Below are 17,253 nucleotides of genomic sequence, written 5' to 3' on the forward strand. Positions count from 1 at the left end.
AAAATGTGTTAATAGTTGCAACAGTTCACTAAATAAGAGAGAATGTGTGATAAGTAGCTTTGCAAAACCAGGTCAGAATATACTCATGCAATTCAATTAAAGCTCGCAATACAGGGCAAAAAGAAATTCTGGCAAATCATGAAAATCTGTGTAATTATTTCTCTGTAACTATTAAGTATGGTAGTAGTTAATTAGAAAGAAAACCTGTGATGGATCCATTATATGAACTATTTCAGTTCTCCAAAATTATCCAAATTGTCTCTGAGTTAGACAAGAGCTAAGTCATACAGAAGTTAATTTTAAACAACTACATTGTTTAAAACATTAAATGAAAATTATAAAACTTTTACTGGTTAGATCTTATTAAATAAGTTAAAAATAGCTTACTAAGTAAAATCACACTATAAACCTAACTCTCATGTTGTGCTTCAGGGCAGGAAAGCAAAGACAGACGGATCAAGTTCATAACACTCAAAGTTTAATCACAATACCTCAGGTAGGGAAACAAGCGAAGACAAACACAACTTAACGTAATGTGTTTGGACAGAAAATAGATGTGAGGGACCAACTTATATAGCAAACACAAATGAGGATGATTAATCAAACTAATCTGAACCAAATGAACTCGTAATGACAGTGACCAGGGGCGGAATGGCAATCGGGAGAGTTCGGGACTTTTCCTGTTGGGCCGGTAGTGTTTCGAGGCCGCGATGGCCGGTCTGATAATAGTTTTACATTGCAAGTTCTTAGCAACACCATCCGGCGGCCTGGTGTGCAGCCACTTGTCAAAACGCTTCTTAAATGGTCTAGTGGTTGATCTTTTGCCAAGTGTGTCAGAGGTTACGGGTTCTAATCCGCACTCGTATAGTATTTTTTTTCTTTCATCAAAACTGAATATGTTTAATCAGTGGTTACAGTCTATATCAAGCAGGGACACGTTTGTGTGCATTTTATTTTGTGATTTCACCGAAATAAATAGAGAGAGTCTCCGCAACGGCGATAGATTGAAGAAATCGTTCGAGTGAAGACTGCGCGCGCCACAGAGAAGAGAACAACTGATCGCCGCGGCAACGAGTGCTCAGCTTGAGTTCAAAAACGACACATTTCAGTGCTAGATCTCTTATTTAATAGCAAACTAAATGAATGCTCTGCTAGTTAACTGGAGATGTTTTATTTATTTGCATTAGGTACATCCGTGCCTCAATGTTTCAAAAAGTGGTGGGGGACAATATCGATCCTGAGAAAAAGTGGTGGGACACGACTTCACTGGGTCTAAACAAATCAATCTAACCATAGATGTGACCAGTAGTGGTGGCTTTCTTAATCTATTTAAAATAATTTTGCAATGGTTCTTGCAAATTTTTCTTTAATCCCAAACCCCCCCCCCCCCCCCAAAAAAAAAAAACTGTTTAAGGCAATATATGAAGGATTTTATTTTTCATTTTGCTTCCCCTTTGTTAGTCTGTGTATTGTAAACGCTTGTGTAACCTTTAGTCTGGTTTTAATTGAGCAAGGTGACTGTGGAATTGTGGGCTGTGCTTATATTGTGACATTACATGTCTTCCATTGTGTTTTCAGAGCTGTGCGCTCACTGTTGAGGTTTGGAAACATGTTACTCATGTTCCTCAGTACTCAGTTAGTTTGACCACATCGAGCAGTGATCATCTCTGAACCGTGTTTACACTGAGGATGGCTGTGAATTCTGTTGGTAGTTCCTCTTCATTTTAGCAGGTTGCTTCATACAGTTTATTTGTAGAAGCTGGTGAGGACCTGAGTCTCTACACATGAAGTCAAGGTATTGCTGAACCATTTTTACTGAGGGCTGATGATGTTCAACAGAAGGAAACACTGTCAGAAACAGAAATGTCTGATAAGTGTGATCTGTGTCTGCTGGGACTGATCATTCTCTCTTCACTTCTCACAGGTAAACACATTTCTACATGCTCTGTAAACTCACAGGAAAGGGTTAAATATAAATATACATACATAAGAAATGTTTAATAGAGATGGTCTGGCATGGTTCTGATCTCAGAGTCACTGTCACATTTGCAAATACAGTTTTATTCCCGGATAACTAACATCTGACACTGAGAATGTCCTGCTGTCACAGGGGTTTGTTTGTAGTTTAGTTTATTAATATTAAATGATCACTGAAATGTACTTGTATTTCAGGTATCAGTGGAGTGGATGATGTTCATGAGTTCATCAGTTCTGGTGAAAAAGTGCGTCTGTCCTGTAATAATGCTCTTTCTGACTGCAAATCAACTATATGGATCTACAGCAGCTTCAGTCATTCCTACAGCAACCATTCAGAGACAATTGAACTGATTACTTTAGGGATAAAGAAGAAAGACACAGAGAGACATGAGAGACTGAGTCTGGAGTCTGACTGCTCTCTGAACATCAAGAACGTCACAGAAGAAGATTATGGATTATACATCTGCCAACAATATGTGAATGGACAGAAACAAGGAACTGATGCACATGTTTTTCTGCATGTTCTTCATGTTAAGTTTATGATTATGTGGTCAATTTACTGTACAATTCTTACCTTAAACTCAGATGATGATTGAAGAGTCTGTGATTTGTGTCTTGTGTTCAGTTTCAGTTTCTCCATCATCATCATCATCATCATCATCATCATCATCATCATCATCATCATCATCATCATCATCGTCATCATCATCATCATCATCATCATCATCATCATCATCTTCATCCTCACAGACTGAGATCAGTCCAGGCCGCTCTGTGACTCTCTCCTGTCAGTTGTATTCATATTCTGGATTCTCCTGTGATGATTGGGTCAGTTATAAAGGATTTGATCTGTTGTGGGTGAATCAGACTGGTGTTGATCTGAAGAGAGACTCCAGATATCAGATATTATCATCACATCAATATCACTGTATTATCACTCTGACTACAACACTCCTGAATGAAGATAACAACAGAGAGTGGAGATGTCAGCTTACTCACAGAAATCAACTCCAGACCTCAGTCACACACACTGTCAAGTATTCAGGTGAGAAAACACTCATGAATCACTGTTAGAAGACTTTAGATGTGTTATATATAATGATAGATAATGCTATAATGATGGATAATGCTAGAGTTATCTTTTGTTAAGTCATTAAAATATTAAATCTGCAGGTATGAATCATCTAAACTAACATTCATCCTTTACAGCTCAAGCTGATTCAACGACAGCAGTGAATCCATCATTATACAGAGGTACGACACGTTCATTTATACTGACAGCTTTATAACATTAAACTATCAGTCAGTCTGTAAATGCTTCATCAATAACTGTTGATAGTGTAATACCCTTGACTTCAGTCATGTACAGTTTCTCTTCTTCCTCTCATGTTTCCTGCAGTGATTGTGAGTATTGTTGAGATCGCAGTGTTTGCTGCTCCTACTGTGATTCTTCTTCAGATCATCCATGCAAGAAGAGCTGGTGAGTTTGAGCCGCACACAATCTGATGATTCACACTCATCTGATGTGAACAATCTGCAATCATGATAAAAACACACACGAGAGGACAGTCAATGCTTTTATTTTTAATTATACGAGAGGTCAGTCAATGCTTTTATTTTGAATTATACGAGAGTTCAGTCAATGCTTTTATCTTGAATTAAACGAAGGTCAGTGAATGCTTTTATTTTTAATTATACGAGAGGTCAGTCAATGCTTTTATCTTGAATTAAACGAAGGTCAGTGAATGCTTTTATTTTTAATTATACGAGAGGTCAGTCAATGCTTTTATTTTGAATTATACGAGAGGTCAGTCAATGGTTTTATTTTGAATTATACGAGAGGTCAGTCAATGCTTTATTTTGAATTATGCGAGAGGTCAGTCAATGCTTTTATTTTGAATTATACGAGAGGTCAGTCAATGGCTTTATTTTGAATTATACAAAGGTCAGTGAATGCTTTTATTTTGAATTATACGAGAGGTCAGTCAATGGCTTTATTTTGAATTATACAAGAGGTCAGTTAATGGTTTTATTTTGAATTATACAAGAGGACAGTCAATGCTTTTATTTTGAATTATACGAGAGGACAGTCAATGCTTTTATTTTGAATTATACGAGAGGTCAGTCAATGCTTTTATTTTGCAGGGAGGAAGGATTCGAAACACCCAGAGGAAATAAAGATGCCTGCAATATTACAATAACATACTTTTAAGTTTTGAACAAATCTGCAACAATATTTAAAATAGCACAAACTTATAGAGGACTGTTCATTGTTTTATTTAAATGTTTGTTTTATTCTCAGAAAACATAGAAAAAAAACTCTGACCACCATGAAGAAATAGTGACACCATTAAGTTTAGATTAAAATATTTTTAGACATAAGAGGCAAGATTTATTTTAATTTATATGTATTTCATGGACATTTGCCTACAGTGTTCAAGGTCATTTTCGTGTGGTTCGTATATGAACTGCTTTAACTCAAGCCTCCAGCCTGCCTTTGTTAATATATTTCTGGATAATATTACCTTGGTTAAAGACTGTGTTGCAGTTGTTTTGAAGTATTTCTTATGTTCTTAAACTTGTATGTTAGTTAAGGGCAATCATGTCATGTTCTCTATGGTTTCACAAGGAGACCTAAAATGAAAATGTATTTTTATTTAAATGTATTTTAAAATATATTTGAATCATGTGATCATAACTGAATTTTAAGCATCATTACTCCAGTCTTCAGTGTCACATGATCCTTGAGAAATCATTAAAGATGATTTTACACAAAACTTGCTATAAAACAAACATGTTTATGATACTTTTCACATTTTTGGGGGACTGAAGTTAAAAATAGACAAATTGTGTGTCTGGGGTCTCTTTATTTTTGTAAAAAAAATGTTGTAAATTTAGATAACTAAAACCACATTGTATTGTGTTAGTCCTTAAAGGCCCCCTGAAATCAAAATTTAATTTTTTTAGCTTTTAGTATGAATATGTTAGGCTTAAGGTTATGAATAAGCTGGTTTGACAGACCAATGACAAAATTTGCATTTAGGAGATATAAGCATTCAAAACTTATAGTCCCTCACTTCCTCGAAAAAAAAACTCAAAACCTATCCACATACAACTTCAACATACAGTATAAACCTGGAAAAAGCAACATCGATGCTGATGCTCTGTCGCGCAATTTCTTTTCCACAACAGAAGGATGAGATTGGCAAGAAATATCACCTTCTGGTATCCAGGCTCTGTGCAAGACATTGAATACTCAATAGTGTGTAGAGCAGTTGGGAGTGTCCCCTGAAGTCATACCTGAATGCTATGCATTTCCCACCAGACTAGACGTTGGTTCCCTTGAGCATTTGAGTTCCCATGACTTAATAAAAGCTCATGAAGAAGACCCTGCTATTTCTCCAGTGAGACATGCTTTGCAAAAAGGGCAGTTGTTTTCATTATCCAGGGACAAAGATCCTGAGGTACACCTACTACAGAAAGAAGGATCCAAACTTGTAGTAAGGAGAGGACTATTATTCCGGGTGGTACACAGACAACAACATGAAGAGTGTCTTCAGCTTGTTTTACCGCAGAAGTATCGGACCATGGTCTTACAGTCCCTGCATGATGAAACTGGACACCTAGGAGTAGATAAGACTACAGTACTGTTTTAATAAAAGATCGTTTCTATTGGCCAAAGATGTCAAATGAAATTGACCAGTATGTATAGAACTGCGGAAAGTGTATTCTTCGTAAGACACAGCCCCAAAGAGCCACACCGTTGAAGCAGATAACCAGCAATGGTCCCATGGATCTTGTTTGTATTGATTACTTGTCCTTGGAGCCTGATTCAAAAGGAGTGTTCAACATCCTTGTAGTTACTGATCACTACACTAGGTACGCTCAAGCCTTTCCCACGAAAGACCAAAACGCCCTGACGGCTGCCAAAGTGTTATGTGAAAGGTATTTTGTTCATTACGGATTACCTGCACGTATACATTCGGATCAGGGACGCGACTTCGAAAGCAAGTTAATCCATGAGTTGCTGAAGATGTTGGGGATTCAAAAGTCAAGAACGACTCCATATCATCCTCAGGGGGATCTGCGGCCAGAACGATTCAACAGAACTTTGCTGTCGATGCTTGGGACTCTTGACAAGTCTCAGAAGCAAAAGTGGAGTCAGCATGTCAGTCAACTAGTACATGCTTATAATTGTACAAGAAATTGCGCAACTGGATATTCCCCCTATGTCCTCATGTTTGGACGAGAAGCAAGACTCCCAATTGATCTCTGTTTCTCTGTCTCATCTGAAGGCGAAGCAGAAAATTACCAGCAATATGTATCTAAGCTAAGAACAGACCTAAAAAGGGCCTAACAAGTAGCTTCAGATGCTGCAGACAAGAGCCACCAGAAGAACAAAAGATTACATGATAAGACAGTTAGAGATCAAATACTTAAAGAAGGAGATCGAGTTCTAATGAGAAATCTAGGAGTCGCAGGAAAGAACAAACTGGGAAACAAATGGAGCTCCTTACCGTATGTGGTTGTTAGTAAGATCCCGAACTTACCTGTCTACCGTGTAAAACCTGAGAAAGGTAAGGGAACTGTCAAGACATTGCATGGAAATCATCTTCTGCCTATCGGATACCTGGTGAGAATGCAAAAAGAAACGAGAAAGTACCTCAGAGACCAGTGATGAGGTCCCAGACTCTTCGACAAACTCCTATCCATGAAGCAGGAACAGCTGATGTACCTGTGGAAGGAAGTTATGAAGACGATGAGTTATCTTCAGACTGCGAGGATGTTGATGCATACACACCTCTAGAAACCATGGAATAACTTCATAACCTACCAGAATCCCAGAATCTGAGATCTGTTCTACAGAAAAAAAAAGTGTCTGTCCCTGTAGCGAGTGAACCATCCAAGAGCTGTGACAACAGTGAGGGAAAAGTAAGTCAATCTATTGAAGATTCTGAGCCAAAGAAGATGGGTGATACTCTGGAAAGGGAAAGACAGGATGATGAAACAACACAAGGAGTTGAAAGACCTAACACTCCAGTGGCAGAAGGGAATAACTTACCTTTTCCTGAAGAACCTGACTGTGAAGAGAATCCAAATGGTCTGGAGCCCGCTAGAGAAATTAGGTCTAAAAGAGAAATAAAGCCTGTAGTAAAACTCAGTTATGATGAGTTGGGTAAATCTACAAACCCCCCAATATACACCATTACCCATGGTATGCCAGTGTCACAGTGTCTGGTTTGTGTTCCCCGGGTGTCCACTAGAGGTCTCTTCCCCATACTGTCACCATTCACTCTGGAACTGCATCCCCCACAATCCTTGTCTTTACCAATCACTGTTCATTGCACTCAGCTGTTCCCCGTCATCATTGTACCCAGCTGTTACCTGTTATTCATTGTTAGTTCTTTGTTTTATACCCTGTCTGTGTCAGTGTTTGTCATGGAGTCCTTGTTTGATATCCGTGCACTTCCATGTTTCCATGCCTGTACTGTTTCGTGTTTTCTGGACTGCCTTTGTTGGATTTTGACCTTTTGCCTGACTTGGATTATGATTACGGATTACCCCAATAAATTGCTATTGGATCTTTCATTTCCTGTGTGTGTGTCCGTGACAGAAGGACTCCATCATTTATAGATCCAGCATTATGGGGTTTCGTATCCTTTCCCCCAACACGGAGAAGGAGAGGAGGGGACGAGTCAAGAATTTGATGACACTACGTCAGCAGGGCCAGACGGTGGGTTGTCTGCATCAGACATTTTTGACTCTTTCAGGAGGCATGGGATATAATGATGCAGCTTTGAAAGACCTTTTTAATTGCTGCCTTGATGATTCCTTGCCAGCCTGGGAAATGAGGGGACTGGAGATACTGGACTTTGACGGCTTTGTCGGATATCTTCATTCCCGCAGCAGATGGGATATATCAGTTGGGCTTAGATTTCCAGAAGGAGTGGCCAACTCGTTGCCGGTGTCACCAGACAAGATGGCTTCCACACTGGAGCTTCCTACCGCCATTCCACCGCCTCACCCTTCACAGCTGGTTCCGGTGGTCCCTAAACGGAGGAGGAAAAGGAGGATTTCTTCCGTGACTGTTCCGGTGGTCCCGAGTCCGGTGGTCCCGAGTCCGGTGGCCCCAGTTCCAGTGGTCCCGAGTCCGGTGGCCCCAGTTTCCGGTGGCCCCAGTTCCGGTGGCCCCAGTTCCGGTGGTCCCGAGTCCGGTGGTCCTAGTTCCGGTGGTCCCGAGTCCGGTGGTCTGGAGACGGAGGAGGAGGAGAAAGGTCTCCTCAATGACTTGTCTGGTGGCTCCTAACCCAGAGACCATTCCAGAGGTGACTGCCATCCCTGACGCGCCACCCAAGCGTCTCGCCCTGACGGCGCCACCCGAGCGTCTCGCCCTGATGGCGCCACGCAAGCGTCATGCCCTGACGGCGTCACCCAGACGCCTCGCCTTGCCAGCTCCGCTCAAGCTGCTCGCCAACGCTCTCCCAGAGCCTTCACCGCTGGTCCCGTCCAGCCCAGAGCCTTCACCACTGGTCCCGTCCAGCCCAGAGCCTTCACCGCTGGTCCCGTCCAGCCCAGAGCCTTCACCGCTGGTCCCGTCCAGCCCAGAGCCTTCACCGCTGGTCCCGTCCAGCCCAGAGCCTTCACCGCTGGTCCCGTCCAGCCCAGAGCCTTCACCGCTGGTCCCGTCCAGCCCAGAGCCTTCACCGCTGGTCCCGTCCAGCCCAGAGCCTTCACCGCTGGTCCCGTCCAGCCCAGAGCCTTCACCGCCCTGGCCGCCCGAGGGGTCTTCACCGCCCTGGCCGCCCGAGGGGTCTTCACCGCCCTGGCCGCCCGAGGGGTCGTCTGCTTCGCCCTGGCCGCTGGCTAAACCATCACCCCCTGTTTCTGTTCCCTTCCATGGACCTGGCCCCCCATCCCTCCCCCTGATCCTCCACCGTTCCACCTCCCTCCTGGACTCTTGTTTTGTTTGTTCTTTGTGGGTCTTGGAGCGTCTGGTAGCCGCTCCGTAGAGGGGGGGTTATGTCACAGTGTCTGGTTTGTGTTCCCCGGGTGTCCACTAGAGGTCTCTTCCCCATTCTGTCACCATTCACTCTGGAACTGCATCCCCCACAATCCTTGTCTTTACCAATCACTGTTCATTGCACTCAGCTGTTCCCCGTCATCATTGTACCCAGCTGTTACCTGTTATTCATTGTTAGTTCTTTGTTTTATACCCTGTCTGTGTCAGTGTTTGTCATGGAGTCCTTGTTTGATGTCCGTGCACTTCCATGTTTCCATGCCTGTACTGTTTCGTGTTTTCTGGACTGCCTTTGTTGGATTTTGACCTTTTGCCTGACTTGGATTATGATTACGGATTACCCCAATAAATTGCTATTGGATCTTTCATTTCCTGTGTGTGTGTCCGTGACAGCCAGTGCACTGCAGTTTTGTTTCAGAGGGTAGGAGAAGTAATTGTAACACTATTTGGTGCCACCCTCTTGCTACTTGCCGTAAAGGCAGTAGAGTACCTGAGAGAAAAATAATTAAACACTTGTAAAGTCCCAAAAGTTTGATGAGGACCTCAAACATTTAGAAGGGGGAGGGTGTAGCCCAGTGAGTCTTAAGACACTAAATTACTGTTTGAAAATAATATGTTTATTTACATTATAATGTGTTTATTTTATTTATACTGTGCCTTTACAGTTTTTTCATTTGTATGTATATAGTTATATATATATATATATATATATATAATATTATTTCATGTTAAATGTCTTATTTACGTACTCACGTATCACGCAATGGACGTAAAGGAGGGGCGTGGTTAAGGGTGAGGATAAAAAAGAGGAAAACGAGTCGGAGAAAAAAAGAAGATTGTAGAGTGTAGAGGCTGGATAATAGGATTTTTACACGATAATCCCGTATATACAGGCTGAATCTGTCCTTATTATTTCTATTCTGCTAATAAGAACTTTATTTATGAATGATTGGTGATATTCGTCCTGGATTTCACTCAGTACAGTCACTCCATGCGCTCGTGTGGTGAGCATAGAGGTGAGTAGCACGAGCGACTAGCCGGATAACATTCTTCAGAGAGGAGGCGAACCAGAGAGCGCTCCGGGTGACCAGAAAACCAGGGGTTCCTCTGGCAACGAGGGATAGATCGTCACAACAGATAGCGCTCCGGGTGACTGGAAAAGCCCGGAGTTTCTCTGTTGCATCGCGGGAGAGCGAAACAGCCAGTTGTGCGAGCTAAGGCCGACATCATTGTATCGTGGGACACATCGCGTTCTGGAAAACATCAGGCCTGCAACGTAGGGTGTGTGTGTGAATGAGAGCGTGAATGTGGGCCAAATTAAGTGAGTTTTAATTTAAGTTACTGAGTATTTCCTTGGGTTTAATACCAATTTGAAGACTGTGTTATTGAGTTGTACATTAATATGTTTCAGGGTGTTTAACACTTGTGAAGATAAGTGTTTGGTTTATTTCAAATAATTGTAAATCATTTAAAAGGATTTAATTTAACATTTTATTTTATTTCATTTCAAAAGAGTGTATTTTTTTACATTTTAACATTTTATTACTTGTCACATTTCCTTACTCAATTCATTGGGTTATTTAAATATATAAAAAGACTCATAAGAACAGTATTGGATTCAATAGTCTTTATTGCTGCTGAAGGGAATGGATAATACATGTGATTATTATAGGTAATCATAAGAGTGAAACAAATACTTACCCAGGCCCCAGCTTTAACATAGCGGGTATCATTACTGGGGTTAATATAATAATAGTAATCAGCTGATTGTCTCACGAACGTAACCAGCACATTTCTCCCCACATAGCAAACCCATAATACAGCGAGGGAGAAGAACCACATGAAACTATCCAACTACATATTTTTTCTAACAGGGTAGTAAAAGTTTACCTGGCTAATATGAGCTGTTATGCTGTAGGGCTGTGGCTGAGCTGGTTAAAGCGTAAAGCATTGTTTATACTCGACGCGTCTGCAAAAATTATGTGATTGTAACAGCGCGCACACCTCCAAGATCGACTTGTCGACCGCGATCGACGGGTTGGTGACTCCTGTAACGTTACTGTTTTACGGTCAATAGTACTAATCAGCTGATTGTCAAAGCCATAACACAAGGAGGGAGAAGAACTAAGTTACATGAACAATCCAACTACATATTTTACACCACTGACAAGGGAAAAGTCACTACTCACAGTGTCTATGGCTAGCTTCTAGCTTTCTGCGGCTTCCCCAGAGAGGTAGTGGCGAAACGCGCTCTGTAGCGCTGTTTGTTCGCTGTCGGCTGCGGTAGAAACATGACGTTACAATATGTCGACCTTTATAGAAGCGGGTTATGTACACGGTTATGTAGATATAAATGTCTCATTCTAAGGTAATACGAACATAACGGTTCATTGAGTAAGGTCTTTATACACCACTGAACACATAGTTATGGATCTTATATTGCATTTATGTCAATAGATCCTCAGAAATATTACACATTGCACCTTTAAGTTAAAGGTGGGGTATGTGATTTTCTTTTTTGACCATTTTTTCAAAATTACTTGAAATCCTATTCCTGACCCACTTGCTGGCTGTAAATTAGAAGCACTGAAATGAAAATTAAGCAATTTAATCATCTGTGGAACGGGCAGGACTCGAAAAACTCCAGCCAATCATTTTCAAGACCGTCTAGAATCATTGGACAGAGAATGCGTCACTCAAACGGTCTTACCATGCCCCCCTCCCCCCACCCCCCTCGCGCGCGTGTCCCGTTCGTGCGCATACTCAAAGCTCGTGGCCCAGTCACAGGAAGTGAAAGTCGCCCCGGTACAGAGAGAGAAGGAGAAGGTATAGTTGCTTCCGTTTGGAGAATGTCAGACAAGACACCATCACAGAAAAGGAAATCTATTTTCGAGAGAGCAATTGCGAACAAAACGGCCGAAAGAGAAAGGTCTAAAACAAGGGTCATTTTAGGTGATGCTTTTCAACGTTGGCGGCAACTGAAGGACCAGGAAGGACTACCAACAGATGCGGCTGTGGCATTTTTTCTGCTTGACAGGTGAGAAGCCGATTACCTTGTAGTATTTACTACTAATCAGGGAACTGTCTTTACTGACGATATGCGCACTAGAAATGTAGCTGTTCTAACGTTATAGCCCAGCAATATGTAGAACTAGCTAGCTAAACAACCTGTTTGGGGAGGAAGCTAATGTGAGCTATTGTATTTATGTACGGGCATCTGAGTTTTCGCTCGTGCTTGATTGCGCGTCCATGTTTTTCGAATGAATGGAGTCAGAGCCAGCGTTGGAGGAGAAGTAGGTAGGACCTTATGAGTTGTGTATTTTCAAAATCTGCCGGCCGTTTTGCAAATCACATACCCCACCTTTAAGTTATAATTAATTATTAAGTGATTAATAAGTGATTAATTGAGTAATCATTGGCCATTATTGAAGACACCTGATCTTAACAAGCAGAATCACTGAAGGAGAAAAACAAAATTTTTAAGTCACCATTATGGTGATCAATATTTTAGTTGGGCTCATGAGATTGAGATTTCTATGTACCTATATTTTAACACTTTTAAGTGTGGTCTAAAATAAATTCCCAGGCGAGTTAATTTAACACTGGTGATTTTGCTGTTTATATATAGATGAAGTGTGATCATGATGCATCTGTTAATGTATCACTTCTGGGGGTTGTGAATTTGTGGTTTCACAAGCACAAACTGAGTAGCCTAATAAAAGCTTCATGGTACACACACACACACACATATCAAGCGGTCTTGGCCCGAATGTGACCTTACGCTGGCACTGCTGGCTTTCTGTGCAATGGCATGAATCCTGTCAGCCAGTTATGGCCCATGTTCGGCCCTTGTCTTTAATCCAGATCTAGGCCACTCCAGGGGCGTAATTTTTTTTTGCTTTGTGGACCGGAGCTGTGCCAGAAAAACATTGATATGTGGAAAGGTGTGATAAAGTTATGAAACTGCCATGAGGTTTTGTAAACTGAGTTTGCTGCCGATACAGTAAATGTTATCATTGTACCATAAGACTGAATCTATACTGTAGTTGATCTTTACAGATGAAGAGTTACAGTAATGTCTCTACCATGGTAATCTGTTTACAGTATCACATGGCATACATACTGTAATGTAAAATGCTGTATTTTATGCCATCAATCTCCCTTCGACTGATGCAATTCAGATCAATCTGATGTTATACAGTCATTTACTGTCACCTTTGGCTTTTGGCTTGCTTAGTTGGGGACATTTAATTTAATGTTCAACAATATTTTCCCCAGATTTTCGATTTTCCCCAGAGCGGCTATATTTACCGGCTAGCTATATATATATATATATATATATATATATATATATATATATATATATATATATATAGCCGCTTTGAGGAAAATCGAAAATCTGTAAATATATATATATAAGTGGCGAGGGGTGACTTTTTTTAACCGGTTATGCTGGGTGTCACGTTATGTCAAAAATGCACCTGGTGCACGTTAGATGGGTTATAATAAGCGTGTTTGCTCTCAGGCAGTGTTTACCCTCATAACACATGGCAACACAGCTAAAAGTTTCCTATATTTGACCATTTATTGAAAGTAGCCTGCATTTACCTGTTGATGCCTTCACAATCATCCGTTTCATCAGCTCAACAGTAGTTGAGTCACGCGCGATGCGCCAAAGGGGGGTTTGCAAAATATGCTGTATTTTTGTTATTCCACTAGGTGGCACTAATGTTGCAGAAACGACATGCTTCCCCTTTTAACGGTACGGCACGGCGCATCGGCACGCATCTAAATCAGAGACGACAAATAAGAAACACCATGGCAGAAGTGTTCTGAATTAAGAATTAAGAAATAAGTATAATATAATAATATTATAAAATTTTAATCGGCAGAATAGATCATGCACGGACCAGATCACAACACATCATAGTCGAACAGTCCCTCGAGTGGAATTCCCCCGTTTATACACTTTGGCCCTATTCGGACGGGATTAACTTTAAAAGGGTAGATGGGGTAATGTAATTTTACTTCTGTAATATTAATGGCCAATTGGCACGGGATAAGATATTCCAGTAAAACTAGCAGAAGTGGGAGAAGTAACTCGATTTACGCACTGCCGTCACCCTCCTGTCGTCATCTGCGTATTACGTTGATTCCTGATATCATGTGCGCAAGCTCATATAACCTATATTTATATATATAAAACAGTTATGTACGGTCAAACGATGTATTAATTAACTTTGATTGTGTTGGTAATAGGCACTTACCTAAAGCTAAAAGATGTTTTGTGCCTCTAACAAGTGGTTTCAATCTTATTTCCGATCTGAATGGTATGTAGAAAACACTTCACTTTGCCACAGATTTGTCCCAGCATCTAGAACGCAACTGAATGCTTTTTCAAGCATCTCCATACTTGGAAAAACGCGGAAAACTACTTTTAAACAGGAAATGATAAAATATTTATGTACATATTTACATGTGGGTCTATTCGCACAGGATTAGTATTACCTGAGGTCATTTGTCTGGACCTTTTTACTGAAGGTAAAAGTCGCCATAATCTTTACTAACATTGTCCGTAATGATTACTGAGATGCACATTCGGACGGGACTAAAATCAAAGAGAAGCTCTGGTAATTATTACTTTACCCCACCTCTCCATGTTAATCTAGTCCCGTCCGAATAGGGCTTTTGTCGACTATGAGAAGGCATTTGACAGCTTGGATCGAGAGACCCTTTAGAAGCTCCTCCAACTCTACGGCATCCCAGTTAAGTTGGTCAACCTGATAAGGAAATCGTATGATGGAATGTCTTGTAGAGTCATCCATTGAGGGCAGCTCACTAACATCTTCCAGGTGAAAACTAGTGTGAGACGAGGATGCCTGCTGTCACCCTTCCTGTTCCTGTTTGCCATTGACTGGGTTATGAAGAGAGCCACAAGAAAGCGAAAAAACATAATCCAGTGGACCTCGTGGACCCAGCTCGAGGACTTGGACATTGCTGATGACCTTGTACTTCTCTCCCACAACAAACAGCTGATGAAATAGAAGACAGATGTAGTGTCAACTATAATAATAATAATAATTCATTACATTTATATAGCGCTTTTTCTGGGACCTCAAAGCGCTTTATATGGAAAGGGGAATCTCCTCAACCACCACCAATGTGTAGCATCTACCTGGATGATGCGACGGCAGCCATATTGTGCCAGAACGCCCGCAACACACCACATTAGTGGTGGAGAGGAGACAGTGATGAAGCCAATCAGTATATGGGGATGATTAGGAGGCCATGATGGACAGAGGCCAAGGGGCAAATTTGAGCAGGGTGCCGGGGTTACACTCCTACTCTATTATCGAAGGACATCCTGTGATTTTTTTTCTGACCACAGAGAGTCAGGACCTCGGTTTAACGTCTCATCCGAAGGACGGTGCTTTTTGACAGTATAGTGTCCCCATCAATATACTGGGGCGTTAGGACCCACACAGACCACAGGGTGAGCACCCCCTGCTGGCCTCACTAACACCTCTTCCAGCAGCAACCTGGTTTTCTCAAGAGGTCTCCCATCCAGGTACTAACCAGCCTCAGCCCTGCTTAGCTTTAGTAGGCAACCAGTCTTGGGCTACAGGGTGATATGGCTGCTGGTCTATCTCATCTCAGATTGGCCTCAACATAAACAGAGACAAGACCAAGATCATAAAGATAAAATCTTCAAGCAAGGAACCAGTCTGAATGGAAGTCCCCTGAAAGAAGTTCAGTCCTTCACCTACCTGGGCAGTGTCATTGACCAACAGAGCGGCACAGACGCAGTCGTCAAGGCAAGGATTGGCAAAGCAAGAGTGGCCTACGTACAGCTCAAGAACATCTGGAGCTCCAGAGACCTGTCCTTGACAACAAAAATCCAACTATTTAACTCCAACGTGAAGGCAGTGTTGCTGTATGGAGCGGAAACCTGGAGGACAGCCAAGATGACCATCAGGAAGGTTCAAAACTTCATCAACAGCTGTCTTAGGAGAATTCTCCAGATCCGATGGCCTGACACCATCAGCAATATCAAGCTTTGGGAAAGGACTCACCAACTCCCACCTGGAACCAGCTGGAAAGAATGGCCAACGGCAGAATAATCTGGAGATCTGTGGTTGGCGGTCTGCTTACAGTAGGTCTGTCTATAACAGTAAGTTTTTGTTAAAAATAAAATAAAATACTATTGAAATAGTTTCAATTATGATTTTTTTCCCCCCACTCAATTTAGTACAGTTCCAAACTGTATCAAACACAATATAATTTTCATTAATTGAGATCTGGTAGCAACAGTACACTTCTCCTATTGGACGAGCGATCTGTGGACAACTTTCCCTGATTAAAACCCCCATATAACCAATGAGAACGCGGCACAGGGACGATGACACATAACAACAGAGCGTACGCGCCAGTTCTTTTACGTCCTCACGTAATGACGTCAATTCTATCATCACGGCGGATAAAAATACATTTAAAAAAGGCATTTGTAATCATAGCTTAAAAGAAAATATCTCCCTTTGCTTTGAACTTTGAGCGTTGGTACTTTGCAGATGTTGATTATGCTCAAACAGCAACATTACACACTAACTAAAGTTAAAAAAGTGAAATCATAATCAACCACCCCTTGATTTTAATTCAAAATTTGTCATTTCCATCACTCGTTTCTAATGCAATACTTTAAACTGTGCATAAAAACAAGGTGATGGAAACAGCTACTGATAGGGAAAATATATGTATAGCTCCCTCCAGTTAACAGATACGGACACAAGGCGTTCTTGTTTACGGGCATTTATTAGTCAAATGATGTCCTCGATGCCATCAAACATGCCGTGAGAACTAAATAAAACATAAAAATCACATGACAAGTTACAGAAATAAGAATATTCTCACAGAGAATAGCACATTAATAAATAAAAAACACGTTAGATTGACTGTTATTAAATCGTCACACAGTTATGCTTTACATTGATAATTACACATTAAAAGAACTATGCATACCTCATTGGCCGCGTTAACTCCAGGGGAGTGAAACAAACAGGTAACAAAGGGAACTTCTCTTCCGTGTGTCTCTCGGTGAACTTACAAATGTAATGACATTACCAAAAACGTAACGAGCCGCAGTTAGCTCTGTATACGCTATGACATTCTCCGATGCTACGATGCTGATGTAACATCAATAAACGTCTGAACCAACCGAACCTCAGAACAATAGTTCCGCTATATAAGCCTACATAAACAAA

General features: G+C 41.3%; 4 protein-coding genes across 4 annotated transcripts in view; 3 read left to right on the forward strand and 1 right to left on the reverse strand.

Annotated features, from left to right (window-relative positions):
* LOC143711142 (uncharacterized) overlaps positions 1–17,253 on the reverse strand; it is a 376,270-nt gene that overhangs the window by 283,263 nt on the left and 75,754 nt on the right. The window lies entirely within an intron of this gene.
* LOC143711160 (uncharacterized) overlaps positions 1–17,253 on the forward strand; it is a 312,783-nt gene that overhangs the window by 204,004 nt on the left and 91,526 nt on the right. The gene's annotated exons all lie outside the window — the stretch shown is intronic.
* Positions 1–17,253, forward strand: part of LOC143711084 (uncharacterized) — a 276,637-nt gene that overhangs the window by 154,411 nt on the left and 104,973 nt on the right.
* Positions 1,864–4,178, forward strand: LOC143711153 (uncharacterized). Its single transcript, XM_077202500.1, has 6 exons — positions 1,864–1,924; positions 2,173–2,509; positions 2,715–3,022; positions 3,187–3,231; positions 3,377–3,457; positions 4,123–4,178. Exons 1-6 carry the CDS (start codon positions 1,864–1,866, stop codon positions 4,176–4,178), a joined length of 888 nt encoding a protein of 295 aa, XP_077058615.1.

This window comes from Siphateles boraxobius, unplaced genomic scaffold (assembly GCF_051911475.1).
Source record: "Siphateles boraxobius isolate OS27281-9 unplaced genomic scaffold, OSU_SipBor_1 49, whole genome shotgun sequence".
NCBI lineage: Eukaryota > Metazoa > Chordata > Actinopteri > Cypriniformes > Leuciscidae > Siphateles > Siphateles boraxobius.

Bases quoted from the DNA above. Each gene is read 5' to 3' on its own strand.
- LOC143711153 (XM_077202500.1), top strand. From the start codon at position 1,864: ATGTCTGATAAGTGTGATCTGTGTCTGCTGGGACTGATCATTCTCTCT. The intron at 2,510-2,714 runs TAAGTTTATGAT...ATCATCATCATC, and splicing joins TTTCTGCATGTTCTTCATGT to TTCATCCTCACAGACTGAGA. The intron at 3,023-3,186 runs GTGAGAAAACAC...CATCCTTTACAG, and splicing joins ACACACTGTCAAGTATTCAG to CTCAAGCTGATTCAACGACA.